This window comes from Bombyx mori, chromosome 15 (assembly GCF_030269925.1).
Source record: "Bombyx mori chromosome 15, ASM3026992v2".
Taxonomy (NCBI): domain Eukaryota; kingdom Metazoa; phylum Arthropoda; class Insecta; order Lepidoptera; family Bombycidae; genus Bombyx; species Bombyx mori.
The window spans coordinates 3373661-3392655 of record NC_085121.1 but is presented as its reverse complement, the minus strand read 5'-3'; the positions used below and the strand labels follow the sequence as shown (position 1 = coordinate 3392655).

The window sequence follows — 18995 nt, the reverse complement described above, 5'->3', positions numbered from 1 at the left end:
ATATTGTGTACTTCATATGGAAATTGTATCAACAAGTTTCAAACTATTGTTTAGTTAATTGTTGATCATAAAATGTTTTTCTTTAGATATTACAGTTAGTATTTGGTTTAATGCCTTTAAGATAATCATGTTCTGTATTAAATTTAAGTGATCAGTAGCATTAGGATTTTGTGGATTATTTTCAGTGTTGGCAATCTATAAACAAGAGTACTAGGTGAATGTTTTTTTTTTCACTTTTAGTTTCACTAGTGTATTTGTTAAGTAATAATTCATTTAATCTGATTTGGTTGTAATATTTAATTTTGTAATTTTTGTTATAAAAAAAAATATTATTTATATAAAAATAAACATTTCTCACGTATGATAAAAAAAAAATTAAGAGATTTTACTGCATTCTACTATGGAAGGTTTCTCCTTGGAAATTGTAGAGTTTTTTCCTCTTATCTCAGGAGGGAAGTTTCTCATGTTATGAATACGAGACCATAAGCTCTAAACTCTCAATATGCTTGACAAGCATATTAATTTCAATAAAAAATTGAACCGAGATCCCCTATACACAACCGCACAGTAGTAGTACTAGTCGCGAATGATATAAAATGAATAAATAAAACATACCTACGATGCAATTTAATTGTCCATGTGTTAAACATTGATAAGATAGACACTAATATTTTTTTTCAATCAATTCCTGATTGTGCCAATAGATTCATGTGGCAACGAGTTTTGTAACATGAAAATGGTCCGAAGCAATTTCCATCACCTATCCCCCACTTTTGACTTTGCCATTAATACGAAGGACAACATACTGAAGTACTAGAAGGCTTGAATAATATTTTCTTGTCCGATCCTAACATCGTCAATTTATTGTGGTCACAAATTGCTGCTTTCTGTGGGTGGATCAGCGCAATAATTTTGTTGGACAAAAAAGATTTAAAACTTATATCGGTTACATAGGAAATGAAACTCATATTTCAGAGTCGAATTTTAGCTGTTATTAAGACGTGTGAAATCTGTTATTTTACCAATCTCGGAGAAGCAATTTACGTGTGTTGTCTCCACGAAAGCGAATATACAAAGTTTTTGAACGTTCATTTAGACGTAGAGACCTGAGTATCTAACTTTGAAGTGTCGGAATATGAGCCGGTCGTACCGTATCAACAGGGTTACGTTAGTTGAGTGAATGGGAATTTGTTTTAAGCCGAACGTATCGGAAGCGCTTCGAAATTGCGAGATGGTTCATCATCCATTTTCCTGCCCTTCTCCCAGTCACGGCGGATCGGCGCAACTTGCTTTCTCCTTCCTTTAGCTCATAGACGTGCAATGGGACCAAGCCTCTTAAGATATGAGGAGGTAAGGTCAAGTTAAAATTTTATTGTTTAGGAGATATCAAACTAGACGACAAATTCGTCAAAGCAAAACCTACCTAGTTCGCAATACTTATTAACCAAGTACGTAGGGCATCTTGTGAGTCCGCACGGGTAGATAACACAGCCGAACCGATTTCTGCTGGGCAGGAAATCAGAACTTTTGTCTCAAGGTGATGACATTTATGTTGTTGACGTCTGTGGACTTCAGTAACCACTTAACACCATATGCGCCGTGTGCTCGTCCATTCTTCTCAGCTAAGGAACCACGAGAATACTCCAGGTTTTAGATGGTTGATTTCTGACATTTGGGTGGATCTTACCCGACAACAATTTTGACATTCGGAATTTACACTTGATTCTGTGTTTGTTTTAAGAACTTACAGTAGATGAACTTATATGCGGCTGCGTAATAAAAAAAAACGATCAGGAAAACATCTTACTAAATGTTTTTTTTTTTATTCAGTTAAAAAGTTCACTGTAACTTGAATGTCAACCCTAAAACGAAGCTAGGGTTGTCAATGATATTCTCTAGAATGTTCCCAAACTTGTTTCGTATCGCTGAAGTTTATAATGTATTTAAATATTGGTTCGCGACGTTGTATGAAATCGTTTCTTTCGTTATCAAGATACAAAGCAAACATAATCATAATCTTGCCATGCTTGCGTTGCGTTGTGAATAGGTTTGATTGGTTGATTTATTTCAGGGCGTCTTTGATCTGACGAATCAGATGTGGTTCGAATTTTAAATTTTATAGACAATTTTTTTTTCTTAAAAGAGGATGTAATCGATGACGTCATCATCGCAACTGCAACCAAAAGATTATATTTCACATGTTTCATTGAGTTTCATTATTGCGATAAAACGGATCGGGTCGCAGATGTCTAATCAGAAATAATGACGTAATAAGCCACTCGTATCGCGGTATAATAAAAGCTTTTATCAAAGTGCTGTTGTACTTTTATTAGGTTGAGCCGCTTAGTCTGCGATCGAATGAAACTATGGCGTTGTTAAGATAAATGACAGCAATACAACATGAACGATTTTTGTGGGATTATAAGATACTGTTTTTAGGTATTTATTTTATTCCACGGTTACTTCTAGAAGGTAATAAGACTGGAAAGTTTTACGTGTACCAAAACCTGAACAGAACCAATGCGATATAGCGGCACGACACGAGAACCATCTCATCGTGGCCGCCGGTAACTACATTCCCGATCCTGCGGACAGAATGGAAAGCAGTCGAAGTCGTCCCAAACACGTCATTTCGGATCCTCCCGATCCACTAACGGTGCTCTTAGGTACCTGAAGCATCGGTCATCGTTCTCATCGAACCCGTCGCTTGCGAGGAAGGGCTCGACGAATAAATTAACCCTCAGACACAGCCCACTGAGTTTCTCGCCGGATCTTCTCAGTGGGTCGCGTTTCCGATCCGGTGGTAGATTCTGCGAAGCACGGCTCATGCTAGGGTTCGTGTTAGCAACGTCGTCAGGTTTGAGCCCCGTGAGCTCACCTACTAGTTAAGGTTACGCTGAAATAGCCCCTCAAGGCTCTCAGCTTAGGTAGAAAAAAAAAAAACTGAACAGCAATGGTTTTATTAGAAGCAGATAATTTGCTTCATAGCATCGTTGTGGGCAAAAAAGAGTCTTGCCGCATCTTCGCAGCTACTTGCGATTCTGTTCCATTGGTAGATTCAGTTAAGCGCTGCTCTTCCTTCCTTCCAGTTAGCGACTTCTCTCAGATTGAGTCCTGTGAGCTCACCCACCAAGGCGCACGAAATAGCTCCTCAATGGTTTTTTTTTATTGCTTAGATGGGTGAAATCAGCCCACCTGATGTGGTTGCTGGAGCCCTTAGATATATGCAACGTAAATGCACCACTCACCTTGAGATATAAGTTTTAAGGTCTCAGTATAGTTACAACGGCTGCCCCACCCTTCAAACCGAAACGCATTACTGCTTCACGGCAGAAATAGGCAGGTTAGTGGTACCTACCCATGTGGACTCACAACACAAGAGGTCCTACCACCAGTACCAGCACTTAGCTAGAAAGTAAAGCTTCATATCGTACGGGACTTGTCCAGCTTGAGATGCGATGTCAATGTAATGAATGCAAAATATGTCTTAGAAATATAGGCCTTCCTTTGAACTAGATCGGGTGATCACTTCGAAGTAAAAATAGCGTAATTCGAATTAAAGTTATCCAATAAAGACATAGTGGGTTCGAATAAATAAAATTCAAGCAAAATATAAGAGATATTGTAAACATGTTTTCAGACCGGGCAGTTCGATATAACTTTCACGATTGTTTACTTACGAATCTGCAGAAATGTTCTAACGAGACGACAAAACCAGACTTTCTTTTGTTTTGTTTAAGTAAACACAATACGTATCTTTCTTATTATACATAAATTTTGTGGATACGTATCTTACGATTTGTTCCATTAGATACTAGTGAAATATATTTGAGCGACATTTTTATCAATTGTTTCGTTATTATTTTAAATCTTTTCAAAAAATCATCTGTTTTCATATTTATGATTAATTATTGAATTTAATTAAAAAATAATGTATGTACCCACAGACACAACCTATTGATCTCTCGCCGGATCCTTTCACGATTTTGATCCGATGCTAGATTTAGCTAAGCGCTGCTCTAGCTAGGTCGGATATTAGTAAAACCTCTTAGGTTGAGTTATGTGAGCTCGTCACGGTCAAACCCGAATAGTTCCCTGAGGCTCCTGGCAAGTAAGTAGCCAAAAGAATCTAGGTACGTCATTTCGGGTAAAATTTCAGCAATAAAACCTACAAAGAAACGTTTTCTCTCTAAGCAGCTTTGTCGATTGTTTCTTTGTTATAAACTTAAAGAATTTTCATTCTAGCTTACTAGTGTAATCGGACCCGCTTTGCTGGTCTATCCTTGATTTTTTTATTATTATTAGAGGTTAAAGTATGAAATTGCCGATTTGTACTGAAAAATTGAAATTCGTTATTTTTTTCATTTAACATATTTATTTAATCAAAATATCTACCATTATTTTCTATACATTGCTGCTATCTAATAGGAAGATCATTTGTGCCTCTGCGATAGAACTCTGGTGATTTAGATTCTACAGACTGTGCGAAAGCATTTTGTACTGCCTCCTGCAAAGAAAACTTTTTATCACGTAGAAAATTGTCCAAATTACCGAAAAAATGGTATTCCGTTGGAGCAAGGACTGGCGAATACGGAGGGTGACGAATGGTTTCTAATTGCAGTTCCTGTAGAGTTAAAACGGTTTATCGTGCTGCATGAGGTCTCGCGTTATCATGGATAGATAATGGTGAAGATCGATTCATGAGTCGGGGCTATTTCACTGCAAGTTTCAGTATCGATTCAACAAGGCAACACAAGTTTCACCACGCGTTTCTTTCTGCAGATCAGTCAAATCATGAGGCACCCAATTTTTTTTCTTTTTTCTTTTATTGATTTGACGAAAATGTGTCAATATTGTTGGTAAGGTAATGTTAAACCATGCCGCTAATTCCTGGGTAGTTTGGCTCGGATCGGCTTCCACCGCCTCTTTAAATTCATTGTTATTCACATGTATGGGTGATCTTCCACGTGGTTCGTTCTTCAAATCAAAATTTCTATCACGAAAGCGTTTAAACCAAAATCGCACGGTGCGTTCATTAGCAGCCCCCTCTCCAAACGCAACATTGATATTGCGAGCTGTTTCCGCAGCGTTAGTTCCGGGTCGGATCTCGTATCTCGTATTCAAATATCACTCGAATTTTCGAAGAATCCATCTTTCTAGTCTAAGGTGAATAAAAAAAAAACAATTGAAAGTCGATAATCGAATGTTGCACATTTTTTAAAAGTAGAAACTAATAGGTAGGTACCATTTGAAAAAAATTCACAGAAATATCTCAAACCATGAAGTTTCTCTGTCAATTCGAATTACCTATTACAATAGAACGGCAATTTCATACTTTAACCCCTATTACATTACAATTAAAATGTAACAGTATTAATATTATTACATTAACGAAATATACTTAAATACTTTAATATATTCGTCTCTGGTTCCCGTAGTAGAAGGAATTCTAGTTAGCGGCCAGACGACCGCGTGTCACGGGTTCTCGTGTCGGGTTATAACGGTTAATATTACAATAATTGAACAGAATCGTGCGCTATCTCTATGATGGTACTACGCCAAAAACATTTTCCGAGGCCGTAAAAATATCTGTATTAATACAACTCATTGAGATAAGCGAGGCTTGAACACGGAAAAACAAAATGCAAATGAACAAACCCACCACAGCTATGGGTTATTTGGGCATTTCATTATCTATACAAACAGAGCAATCAATTTGAAGCATCCGCATACATAGATACTATGTGTGTATACTAAGTCGTCGTGGCCTAAAAGGATAAGACGTCCGGTGCATTCGTGTTGAGCGATGCACCGATGTTCGAATCACGCAGGCGGGTACCAACTTTTCTAATGAAATACGTACTTAACTAATGTTCACGATTGACTTTCACGGTGAAGGAATAACATCGTGTAATAAAAATCAAACCCGCCAAATTATAATATGCGTAATTACTGGTGGACCTCTTGTGAGGCCGCGCGGGTTGGTATCACCACCCCGCCTATTTCTGCTGAGAAGCGTTTCGGTTTGAAGAGTGGGGCAGCCGTTGTAACTATACTGAGAGCTTAGAACTCATATCTCAAGGTGGGTGGCGGAATTTACGTTGTGGATGTCTACGGGCTCCGGTAACCACTTAACACCAGGAGGGCTGAGAGCTCGTTCACCCCTCTATGCAATAAAAAATAAAAAACTACAGTACGTTGTAAATGTCACCCCAAAGAAACAAAAGACATTGGTAAATAGTCGATAACATTACTAAATTAATAATTGAAGAGAATAAATAAAATAATACAATTGAAAAGTTATAAAATTTACATTAGCACAAGTCGGCATAGGTAACGAAGTATTTGATAGATAGGTATTTATTTCTCTTCTTTTCGTAAACATTACAACGAGCTGACGACCCACCGGGTTTCACTGGAGCTTCTGGACATCGCGAGGCGAATGCAGCCACTGACCTTGAGATGTGAGATCTAATTAAAATCCTAAGAACGGTGGTTCTTCAATTCACATTAGAACGCATTACTACTTTACGGTAGATATAGACAGGGTACTGTTACCTCTTTAATACGCTTCTATTAGCTTCAGACGTATGTATGTTAGTATGTATGTTTGTAACGGAATCTTTGAGCATGATTTTGACCCCCTTCAAAACGTTGGATTAACTCGAAATTTGGTATACTTATTAAGGACCGATGACAATACAATATTAAAAAAAAGATTGATAAAATTGAAATCCAACTAAAAATAGAAAATAATTTTTAAATAATTTGATTTAAAAATAGTGTACGAAAAAATGATTTTATTATAAAACAAGCGTGGGGTGCATGGTATCAGTAGTTATAAATATTTTATGAACAGATATGAGTAGAAGGGTTATTTTGATAATATCCTGAAAAACACCCCACGCTCTTTTACAATAAAATCATTTTTTCTTACACTAATTTTAATTCAAATTTATTTTCTATTTTTTAGTTGGATTTTGTATAAAAGCATATTTTGTTAGTTTTTTTAAACTATTATTTATTTTAATTACCCTTGGAGCCACACGAGCATACGGTCCCCTCATAGTGAGTGTTAGCAATGTTAAGGGCAGAGCCAAGCCGCTACCTACCAGTAATTAAGCAATTATAATTTATGCGGGATTGGTTTTTGTTACGCAATGTTATTCTTTTATGTTAGGGACGTATTTCATTAGAAAATTTTGTATTTTCCCGATAAATACTCGTTTATATTATGTAAATTTGACAAGTACATATATTCTCAAGAAAGAAAAGAATAAATTTTGTGTTTTTATTGAATGACAGCAAAGATTTATTGGTTTTTGATAAAGCTGTGATTATTTTTATCTTCAAAACCTTTTCAGTTAAGTTCAAAGTACGTTTTAAGTAAGATTTACCGTGTCCAAAACTTTAAGGCGCAGATGTCTGTCCGGATAGCGCAGTAAGCTTATCGTAATAAGGATTAAGGGGAGCTTTGGCGGATACGATCTTATTCCAACTCCTTCCAAACGTATCCAATATATTTATTCCTTATCGCGCAGTACTTAATGTATTTCTTTTAATTTCGGTGGCTTGAAGATTTTTGCAGAATTTTTTTATTAATCTGATAGGTGACACACCACAGCATGGATATCACCGACCTACCTTGAAATATTATGAGGTCGAAAATCTCAAGTTGTAGAATGGCTCTCCCACCCTTTAAGCCGCAGCGTGTGTCTGTTGAGGGTAAAAAGTTATTAAATTTCTATGTTTCGCGATTCAACCACTTAACATCAGGTAGGCTGTGACCTCGTCCACCCATCTAAGCAATAAAAAAAGAAAGGTTAATAAAAAGTTTTCTCTGAAAAAAAAAACAACTACTAAAGAACGCAAATGTTTTATTTCCTTTAATAATAATTAGAAGATAATCGGATAAAACTTAAAATTAGATTCTAAGTTACATTTCTAACGTTAAATATATTTTTTATTATAGATACGTAATAAATAATTATATTATACAATTAAAGTAAACGTATTTATATTCGTGACTAACTCTGGCTACGTTTTAGTAAGCGTAATCTTCATTCAGGCTTTATGACTGTGACCGGCTTATTCGAATCTTATTACCTAATAAAAATGTTAATTTTTACAATGAAACAACCACTAGGATTACAAGGAACGCAGTGATAGTCGTAACTCGAATTCGAAATATTAAATTCCAGATAAATTTATTTAACTTTGTCGGTTCGGATTTCAATTTCTTAAGTTTCGCAGAGAATTAGGTATTTCAGAATAGGTATTTTTCGTTTTGATCTAGTCTAAACAAATAGGAATACAGATTGGTTCTACTCAAATCTAAACGACAATAATTTTGAGTTAATTCCAATTACATTATAAATAAGCTTTAAAACTGTTAAATTACAATTATTCACAGAGCTACGATTGACGTCTCCTGTCGATGCAGCATACAGCTTTTTTAAGGTTCTCCGCGAAGCCAGACTTCTGCATTTGGTCCTCGGCTTTGCATTTTGTCACTTCCGGTTGGATCCTGTGTGGCTCAGTCTTTTCGGCTCCCTGACCTCGTTCGTGGGGTCCCTCGTCGGATCACGTGTCCGAGCCGGGATATTTTGATATGAGGTCGAGTTCCTCTTGATCAGGTTGTACGGTTCGCACCTCAGTTTCCCCTTCGAATTTCTTGGGCCTGTCCAGTTGGTTCTCTATGTTGACTAGGACGTCTGCCAGGCAGCGATGAACATCAGGTGATTTGACTTCGCCTTCCTCATCCCCGAACGCTGTCTCCTGTGCTTGGGCGTCTTTGTTGTTATTCTGTTTATCATTCTCGTTCTCGGCCTTACTATCTTCATCTTCGCTGTTCTCTTTGCCTTCGAGTATCATTTTGTGTGTGGCTTCTTCTATGACGCTGTCGGTCGGCGCTTCGTTGATGCAGGAATGTGTGAGAACAAAGGGCAGTTTGACCGAGAGATCTCCGCCCATAGCGCTTAGTGTGAGTTTGACTTTCACGTAGTAAGAGACGTATATGGCAAACACATTTCTGTCTTCCGGTGTATTGTTCGAGATGACCGTGGAAGCGAGACAGGCGCCGGATTTCGAGTAAGAGTCTTCTAGGGCTATCCAATTTTTTGTGACTCCTGTGGAATGTGACGCCAATGAAAATATTGAATCTAAACTAAACAAAAAGACAATGCCAATTCACAGGCAATTCGAGCGCCAAAAATACTCTCACTAGCTCTAATTTAAAAAGATCCACTAAGTCAGAGTTGGTTTTTTAAAAATCTTGTTCAATTTACAGCGGTCAATAATTTTATTAGAACCCTAAGGCACCGAGCACTGTTGGCTAATCTTAGAATTTTTTTGGAAACATACCTCTGTGTGGAGTTAGAGTATAGGTGTCAGTATGCGTTTGTCCCGGCATCACGGGGGTGTCGATCCCTTTCAGCAGAGCGACGACGTTCTTGAACTTTCCGTTGGAGAACATGCACACGTCGACGTGCTGCACCACTAGAGTCTTTGGAAAATAATTTTAATTATAACATTTAGTATTGTGGGAGAAATACGTTTCTTAACTACGTATATATCTATCGCTTGTGTCACAAACGTCATTAATTTCATAGTCTTCTTATATCCTTATTTTTATTATGCAACAATATCAATACTATAGTAGAATTTTTTTGTCCGTGCAGTTTGGGTCATAAAAATCGGAGCGGTGCAGCGAGTATTTCGCTCTCTCTTTCACTCACGAGCCTTATGGACGGGCATAGTGATGCCTATTATTGTTGTCGATAAGTGTTATCGATAGTGTATTTATTTTTGTCATTTTGTGGGTTAGTGATAAAAATGCATATGCATAAAACACATTTCTCTTCGACATAATGTACTATAATAAATAAATAAATAATATAATTTGCAGATAAGTACAAATGACTCCCAACATAACAATGTCTCACCACCCTTCGTATACCACCCCGCTACCGTGTTACCTGTCTTCGATGAGTCATTTGATTTTATCGACAATGACGTTGCGCCCGCGCAACATGCTCACCGCCCTAGCCGGGCTATGTTTTATGACCCAAACTGCATGGACAAAAGAATTCTACTTTAGGTATTTATATTAAAAATAGAATTTTTGTCAAAGTCATACAGGTATTTGTAAAAAAGACAATCGTACAAATCGCATTCATTCAATCATTTTTATTCTGAATTCGATATGTCTATATTATTTAATCATCCAACCTAACAGGGAATAATAGATTTTAAACGAATAAATGATAAATTTAAATTAAATTATACGCAAACGCTTCGATAATAATGAATGATTTATAACCATGCTAGATGAAACGAAGCAAACACCGAACAATAACAACTGAACGATTCAGTCCCATTTACGTGGTAGGGAGAATTTCAAGTTCATATTCTAATTGAGGCCCATATATCAAGTAACATCGTATATCAAGTAACATCTACACGTATTGTCAGTACTATATTCTATCTTGTCTCATTGGATTTGTCTCATTTGTAGCTTTTTTTATTTTAGCATTATTATTTTTTTAAAACACAATAACTATCTATGTCAGTCTCCGGTATCCATAACACAAGGAATCCTAAATTGGGCTGGATGTTTTTTTTCTACCTAAACTGATGGTCTAGAGAGACCATATTAGCTTCACCGGGCTAGTAGGTGAGCTCACGGGGCTCAAACCTGACGATGTTGCTAACACGAACCCTAGCAAGAACCGTGCTTCGCAGAATCTACCACCGGATCGGAAACGCGACCCACTGAGAAGATCCGGCGAGAAACTGAGTGGGCTGCGTCTGTGGGTTAATTTACTCGCCGAGCCCTTTGTTGCAAGCGACGGGTTCGACGAGAATGATGACCAGTGCTTGGGGTACCTAAAAGTACCGTTAGTAGATCGGGAGGCTCCGAGTGACCGTGCGTGATTTGTTCCCAGTTATATTGATGAGAATATGCAAGCCTTGAGTTACTTGTCGTTTCTTATATGTTGTCAAACTGCATTTCGGATTGTTGGTATAGTCTAGGTGATTTAAAAGCGTCTCTGTCGACTTATTTGGATAAAAATCTTTTAGATTTTTTTTTAAATCGTCGTTGGGGAGCGGATATTGGTAGTGTGGTGTGTTGATATGGTTAGATGAATTAGATAAAAAAAAATGCAGTAGCCAAAGGCACTAGTGTACCGTAGCCATATGCCGTGATGAATCTTCGTTTTGTTTTCATTCTAAGATCCTGAGTGCAATGATTGAGTACATTTAATTAAATAGTACAAAATATTTTCTACTTTCTCTATTAGATATGAAAAAAGAAAACTAAAAATGGAAATACTGAATTTAAAAAGTGTGTTATATTTCAAGTAAAAATCTAATGGGATACCGAATGGTGATAAAAACTGCCTCAAAACAAATACAACTTAAAACAAGTTTTCTTTTAAACCGCTATTTTACTTAGTGCGTTGGTCTAACAAGATATTTTATAAATTAAGATTTTATGGGCTAGATTTTAAATTTTTCAGAGCAAGAGTAGTAAGTACTGCTTAATTAATAAAATTAAGTTATTTACTTTCAACATTCTGTTGTACAGAGCTGGTGATAATGTCGACAGTAATTCGGGTAATGTGTTATAATTTGGGCCTAAATTTTAAAATAAACGAATTGTTTTAGCGCAATCTAGGTGTTTGTGAATTCACTCTGAATTCTGATAATAAATAATCGTTATTTATTATACAATCTTAAATTTGCGTTTTGTGGACAAAGTGATTTGAAGTAAAGTCTTAATTGCTTTTAATGAAGCTTAAAGTTCGTAAAAGTTTCTAACGCAGATTCAATTTTGGGGATGAAATCATTTGACGAAAATAATATATTAATATTATCTTACATCATATTGGAAGTATATACCCCTGAATTGATTTTTGCATGATCTTAACTTGCTTTTGGCTCATTAGTGTATTCAAGGGAGAATTTTACTTGTTAATACATATTTTTTTAATAACAAAGTATTTGTGCAGTTCATTTTGCTCTAGTGATTGCGCTACGGCGGACTTCAGGTTTGAAGAAATGAAGAGTTATTACTCGTAGTAGTAGTCAAATTATTAATAATGTTACGCCGGTAAGAGTGACGCCATCTATTGCCGAATAGCCGAATGAATATTGAAGGATCTAGTAGCATCAAGAGCGCTCGAGAAGTGTAACGCCATCTATTGTCAGATACCGGAAACACGATACTCGACTTGTGTGGAATATTCTCGATAATTCTAGGGATGTGGTATCAGCTATACTCGTAAAAGTGTTGCAGAGATGACACGCAGTGACTTAGTGATCGGAATTACTCGAAGCGAAACAGTGAACGGATCGCCTGAAGCGAAACGGAAGAAGCGAATAAAGTGTTTTTAAAGTGTTCTATGAGTGTTCTAAGCTTCGATCAATATAGATCGAAGGTATTAAGTTATAAATACAGTTTTAAGTTGTACTTTGGTGGAACATTTATTTATCCCGAACCCCAGCGTGTAACGATAATAATATCATCTAGTGATACAAAATCAAGCAATGTTGAAGTTTAAAAATCAAACGATACCGTAATAGATGTAAATAATTTAAAAAAAAACGAAAACATATACCAGGGGTCGAAATGTCAAATGGTGGACCGCAATCTTTTTTTTTATTGCTTAGATGGGTGGACGAACTCACAGTCAACCTGGTGTTAAGTGGTTACTGGAGCCCATAGACATCTACAACGTAAATACGCAACCAACCTTGAGATATAAGTTCTAAGGTCTCAGTAAAGTTACAACGCCTGTCCCGTCCTTCAAGCCGAAACGCATTACTGCTTCACGGCAGAAATAGGCAGGGCGGTGGTACCTACCCGTGCGGACTCACAAGAGCTCCTACCACCAGTAATAAACAACGTTTGACCATTGTAAAAACGGTAACGATAAATTTTCAATTAGAAAAAAAAAAATTACGTCCCAGGTGTCGAAGTTAATATCGCAATATACGTTCATGTAAACTTTCGAGCTAAAAATAAATCTTGTTTGATCGCAAAGCGTAAAGTAATATTTCTGCGGGTTCACGTTTGAATAATGCAACATTCGTTTCATGGGTTGCTGTGATTTATAAGCTAAAACAAACACGTATTTCGTAATAATATTTATATATAACTAGTCAGGTCATAAGTATTGTCACACAGTAAAAACTTTTCTTTTAGAATGCTGGCCACAAAAAAGTTTATTGAATTCGAATTTCGAATTGTTCATGAAAATAAAAATGTATACTTTTAGAGTTTTACTCATTTTTAAATATGGAGTGAACGCTTAAAGAAGACCGTGTTGCAGTTATTGCGTTGCATCGTTGCGGTTACGCGCCAATTCAAATTTTTAACATACTGAAAAGTTTGAATATAACCAAAAGATTCGTTTATCGTACCATCAAACGATACAATGAAGACTCTAGTGTAGATGACAGGTCAAGAAGTGGTCGCCCTCGGTCTGTTAGGACTCCAGAAGTGATAAAAGCTGTGAAAGCGCGAATTCAAAGAAATCCCAAACGTAAGCAGAAACTGTTGGCCCTTCAGATGGGGTTAAGCAGAACCACGGTGAAAAGGGTGTTAAATGAAGACTAGGGCTTCGGGCATATCGAAGAAAAACAGGACATCGTTTGAATGCTCGTCTAATGGACCTGAGACTGAAGAGATGCCGCGCTTTGTTGAAGCGGTACGCGGGAAAAAAATATCGGGAAATTCTTTTTTCGGATGAAAAAATTTTTGCAAATGCAATTTTTAAAACTCTCCATACGCTTGGTATTAGTAAAATGTTTGTGTACCGGGCTATTAATAGGTGCCGGTTTGGTTGCTGTTGTATACACACGTGTCCTAATTATGTAAATATATGGTTAAATTGATTTGTACATTTTTTAAACGATTTATGATTAATTATCACATGCTTAGCATATTTCAAACAAGTTTAAAAACACGCTCTGAACTCGTACTGTCTATCTATGTATAATAGGCTTTAAGTGCTATCAAAAAAACTTAGAACGGCATATTCTTTTTCTTTCAAGACGTCATTAGCAAAACATAAGAAAAAGGTTCATTAGCAAAACAAAGAAAAAGGTTTTCACTGGTGGTAGAACCTCTTGGGAGTCCGCAGGGGTAGGTACCACCACCCCGCCTATTTCCACCGTGAAGCAGTAATGCGTTTCGGTTCGAAGGGTGGGGTAGCCGTTGTAACTATACTGAGATCTTAGAACTTATATCTCGAGGTGGGTGGCGCATTTACGGTGTAGATGTCTATGGGCTCCAGTAACCACTTAACACCAGGTGGGCTGTGAGCTTGTCCATCCATCTAAGCAATAAAAAAAAAAAGATGTAGTACATAGTAGTTTTAGCGAACCCCACCTAGAATTGTTATTGAACAGCCTAAAAGTTAGGAATCCTTCCCTGTCATTCGTGGATAGTTTTAATTAAGTTCACAATTAGCGCAAAACCACAGAGCTCAATTTGAGTAGGTACTAAACGTATATAAAACACGACCTATTTAACAATGAAAACACCGCGCCAATCCATCATCCAATCATGACTTCTATACAGTTCAAGACTCACTGTCAATCTTCAAAGGGGAGAAACTGGCGTGTTTGATATACAATTATATATTAGTATATTTTTAGTATTTATTTGTATTTAATCGTATTTAAGTTTATCTTATATGGTATTTATTTTTCACATGTGTATTTAAGTTTATATTTTTATGTAAGTTTATTAAGATATAGCACCGTCCAGTTAAGTTATTCCTCTTCCTGCAAGGTTGCCTGGAAGAGATCGCTTTCAGCGATAAGGCCGCCGATTTATATACCGACTTTTGTTTTATTAGTTTACTGTGTACATATTAAGGTTTATATAAATAAAGAGTTATTATTATTATTATTATTTTTATTCCTTGCTGAAACGTAAGTCGGGAATGATTTGCTTAGCCGACACAAGCGTAAGAAAACTTACTTCAATATTGTCGCTGGAATATTATAATTATTGTATTCTTTAAATCAAAATTATGTGCACGTGGAAGAAGTGAAACTTCTTTTGCGGTGTTGTAGTATTGTGGTTTTCTTCATTTTTCATCCTTAAATCAAATTTCTCTTATAATAGGGAATGCTGTGTATACCTAAGAGAAACGACCTAGCTTGCTTTGTCGTTTTCCTCTCTCCACAGTCGAGTGGTTCGCGAGACGCCGCCTCCATTTTCTCAGTCTCGTTCTTCCTAAATTGCATATATTCTCTCTAGCCATAACGAATCCGTTGCGAGTTAAATTTTACTCTCAGCACGCCTAAAGAAGTTTCACTTCAATAACAAATGTAATTTCACCTCACCTTGATCCTTCGGACAGTCTTCGACGAGTGATTGGCGACCGCAACGCTAACTTTGACAGGCTCTCCGTGCGAGTACATAGCTTTATCTAGCCAGGCTTCTAACTCAACCCTGTTAAAAAAAATCAGAGAAAATCTTTATAAATAACTAGTTGACCCGGCAGACTTCGTAGTGCTTCAATCTATAAATAAAAGTCCTAAACTTTTGTATAAAATAAACTTAACACAAACAAAAGGAATCCGTCCGACGGGGGACACATTAAAGGAAAAATAAAATTGTTATTTTTAATTAATTGCCATATTTTCATATTTATCTACCTTTTAAACCTACTCTGGACTTCCACAAATAATTCAAGATCAAAATTAGCCAAATCGGTCCAGCCGTTCTCGAATTTTAGCGAGACTAACGAACAGCAATTCATTTTTATATATCTTTATAAATTATAAATATTTTAATCGAACAATAATGTATGTGGAAGTCGATTCAGCCCTCAATGCTATAAATATTGAAAATAATCTGTGACGACAGTACTGATAAGCAAAGAATAGGGCTCTTTGTTATTTTCTGAACGATATCAGAGAAGACATTAGGAGGGGGCATCCTTTAAAGTGTCAAAATTAGTGATTAACTAACGATCCGCCCTCGCTTCGCTTCGGAAACTGTAATTTATTATTGATTTCTCCACTATTTAATGGATTTTACTATACATATAAACCTTCCTCTTCAATCGCTCTATCTATTAACAAAAACCGCATTAAAATCCGTTGCGTAGTTTTAAAGATTTCAGCATACATAGGAACAGACAGATATAGGGACAGAGAAAGCGACTTTGTTTTATACTATGTAGTGATTGATATTTGTACTAAAGAAAAATAATGTTTCTTGATGTTCTCCTGACCACATTTTTATTCATGTTCGCAGGGCGTAATGACAGTCCACACGATGATATTTATATTATATGATATTTCCTGTTTCCGACGCGACGCAGTAAGGCATTCCGGTTCGAAGGTTGAGATAGTCATAATACAGTTGAGATTTCGATATCAAATCTCAAAGTGGGTGACGATATTGACATACTGCGGCAGCTAGTTAACACCGGGTGTGCCGGGTACTCGTTCTAAGTGGGTGGCTCGGGTACCTAAGTAATCAAAATCTTGTGTCTCTATTATTGTCTAAATGATCTCGAATTCATTCTCTAGTTTGTACATATTTTTATAAAAATATACATGAATCACGTTTCTTAATTGTTTCACTAAGCACCGCATAAAAACAAAACAAATTAATCGAATTAATTATTAACGCAGAGATATTCAGTCATCTATCTGTCAAATAGTTTAATTAATCTGTGTATAGTTACGATGTCAACGTCAGGTTGTTCTCAAAAACGTGAGAGCATAAACATGTTCCGTAGTAAAAACAAGAAATAAAATTGATTGTGAAAGACTAGAGGAAATATTGCTTCAATCTAGCACGCCATCGCGCATATAATTAGAAAAGTACCGATCCCCCTTTCCATGCGATGCTAATTCTATTTAAAACATTAATCATATAATATCTAACGGCCGTCTGGTGTAGTGGTAAGTGACATGGTCACTACACAAGGGGGTCGCGGGTTCGAATCCCGCCAATGGAAGATATTTGTATGATAAACATAAATGTCTTTTCCAGGGCTATGGATATATATTAAATATATGTATGTCTATAATTAAAATCTTACATTTATTTCCGTTATCTGGTACCTGTAACACAAGTTCTTTACGAATTTATCACAGGACCAGTTAACGTGGCGTGATTGTTAGTAAATATTTATTATTTATTTATTTATTTATTTATTGGAACAAAGTTCCTTATCGCGCGTTGTGAAAGGGGGCTAGACGGAAAAAATTCTTACGAAAAGTTGTCACGACACTTTTTCGATCCGTCATTCTGACCAATCAACGTGTAGGCGCTTATCGCGTGACATTGCTCGTATCCCATTGGTCCGCGTAATGAGTACAGTTTCTCGAGATAGCGTTTCAACAATAGTAATTTAGTTCATAGTATTGTTTTTTTCTTCTTCATAATGCCGTAATTTATTATTATAACTTAAAAAAAATAATTACAATTCCTTCACTAATTAATCGAAAGGAACTTCGTTCCATCCGGGTGTCCCTTGACACCTCTGAAGTTTTTTTATTTATTTATAATAGTAATTAGAGGTATACCCCGTTTTACTTTGTAACTGCTTTCAGAGGGGAATCACTATGAATTTCAGAAAGCTCTAACTTAATTAATGTTTCTTTTTGATAAGCTAACGTCAACGTCAATTAATTTATGTTTTTGCTCTCCGAAATGATTCGTTTATTGAATTTTATATTAGTTAATTATTCGTTCGATCGTCGGAACTAATATAAAGGCTCTAATTGAATTTATTTTGTACTCTCTGTAGCTACATTTAATTATGGTTTCCTTGTAAAGATTTTCAACGGCTTCATGAATTAAATCGAAATTAACGAGTTCAAAATTTTACGTGTTATGAAATGATTTATATAGGTTATATATAGGCTCCGTTTCCGGCGGGTATCGGACGTTTCGACGCGAGTACCGGGGAGTCGTTAAGGGGGTGACCGCTACCATCTAGACCAGGGGTGGCCAACTTGATTAGAACTAAGATCTACTGACGAAACACTGCGATCCACCAATGACCTTTCTTTAAATGTAATGAAAATAATGTAGTTCGGTATCTAAATAATTAGCATATTTTCTTTTATTAAAAATATTAAATAAATCTGAAATTATATAATAAAAGAGAACTATTGTGTAGAAGAGAGGATAAATAATATGACGTAATGGTAATTAACAAATGATACAGGATGAAGATGATCCGTGCAGCAATTTGTGATTACGTTGCGCAGTCTGTTCAATGTATTTATATTTTTTTGTCTAGTCACGATTAGGAGTGGGTAATATCGGTTTTGCCGCGTATCGAATCGTATCTATATATCGAGGATCAATATCGGATATTGAATCTATATATTTTCTGAATCTATATATTGATGGATGCTAGTAGATTTTCTCGATTCATGATATTTGAGATTTGAAACGATACGCTGATATAATATCGTAGTAGATATATATTTAAGTCAACGTTATACGGTTGGTTTTCTGATATCAATTTATAATATGATCTTAAAGTAATAAAAAGAACATGAAAATAAAAATATCAAAAAAACTTTCCTTCATGCTTTTACCAGGCTTAGGACAGGCTACATTATTTTCAGTTTTTAGTATTTTGTGTCTTAATTTAAAATTACAAAATATACCAAAAGAGTGTAGATTTCAAAAGTTTAATACAAACACAAGAAATAAACTCAATTATTTGGATTCAACTAAAAATAGAAAAATGTGTACTTTAAAAATCAAACACAAAAAACTTTTAAGTATTTATAAACACTTGTCCAAAAATTCTAGTTCAAGGTCAAACCGCGTGAAATTAAATTCAACGATGCAAATAGGCTATACTGCATTCAAGTTAGGGTCGAAAGTTGAAACTTCTTTCCTTATTTGTATCCTGCTGATACGCTAAGAATAATCTACAGACATATGGACTTAAATAATATAAGGTTTACAATTGTATGGATAATGCCTGTTTCTG

The 18995-nt window shown here is 36.0% G+C and overlaps 1 protein-coding gene across 4 annotated transcripts in view; it reads right to left on the bottom strand.

The window, feature by feature from the left end:
- Positions 1-7860: 7860 nt before the first annotated feature.
- The window catches only part of LOC101740789 (phosrestin-2), a 79046-nt gene continuing 67911 nt past the window's right edge, over positions 7861-18995 (bottom strand). For all 4 annotated transcript variants that reach the window (XM_012692577.4, XM_021349594.3, XM_062672419.1 and 1 more), the window contains exons 9-11: positions 15364-15472; positions 9364-9505; positions 7861-9128 (exon numbers count right to left, since the gene is read on the bottom strand). In XM_012692577.4, coding sequence (XP_012548031.1) covers positions 8584-9128; positions 9364-9505; positions 15364-15472 — 796 coding nt within the window. In that variant the 3' untranslated portion in view covers positions 7861-8583. The remainder of the gene's footprint in view (positions 9129-9363; positions 9506-15363; positions 15473-18995) is intronic.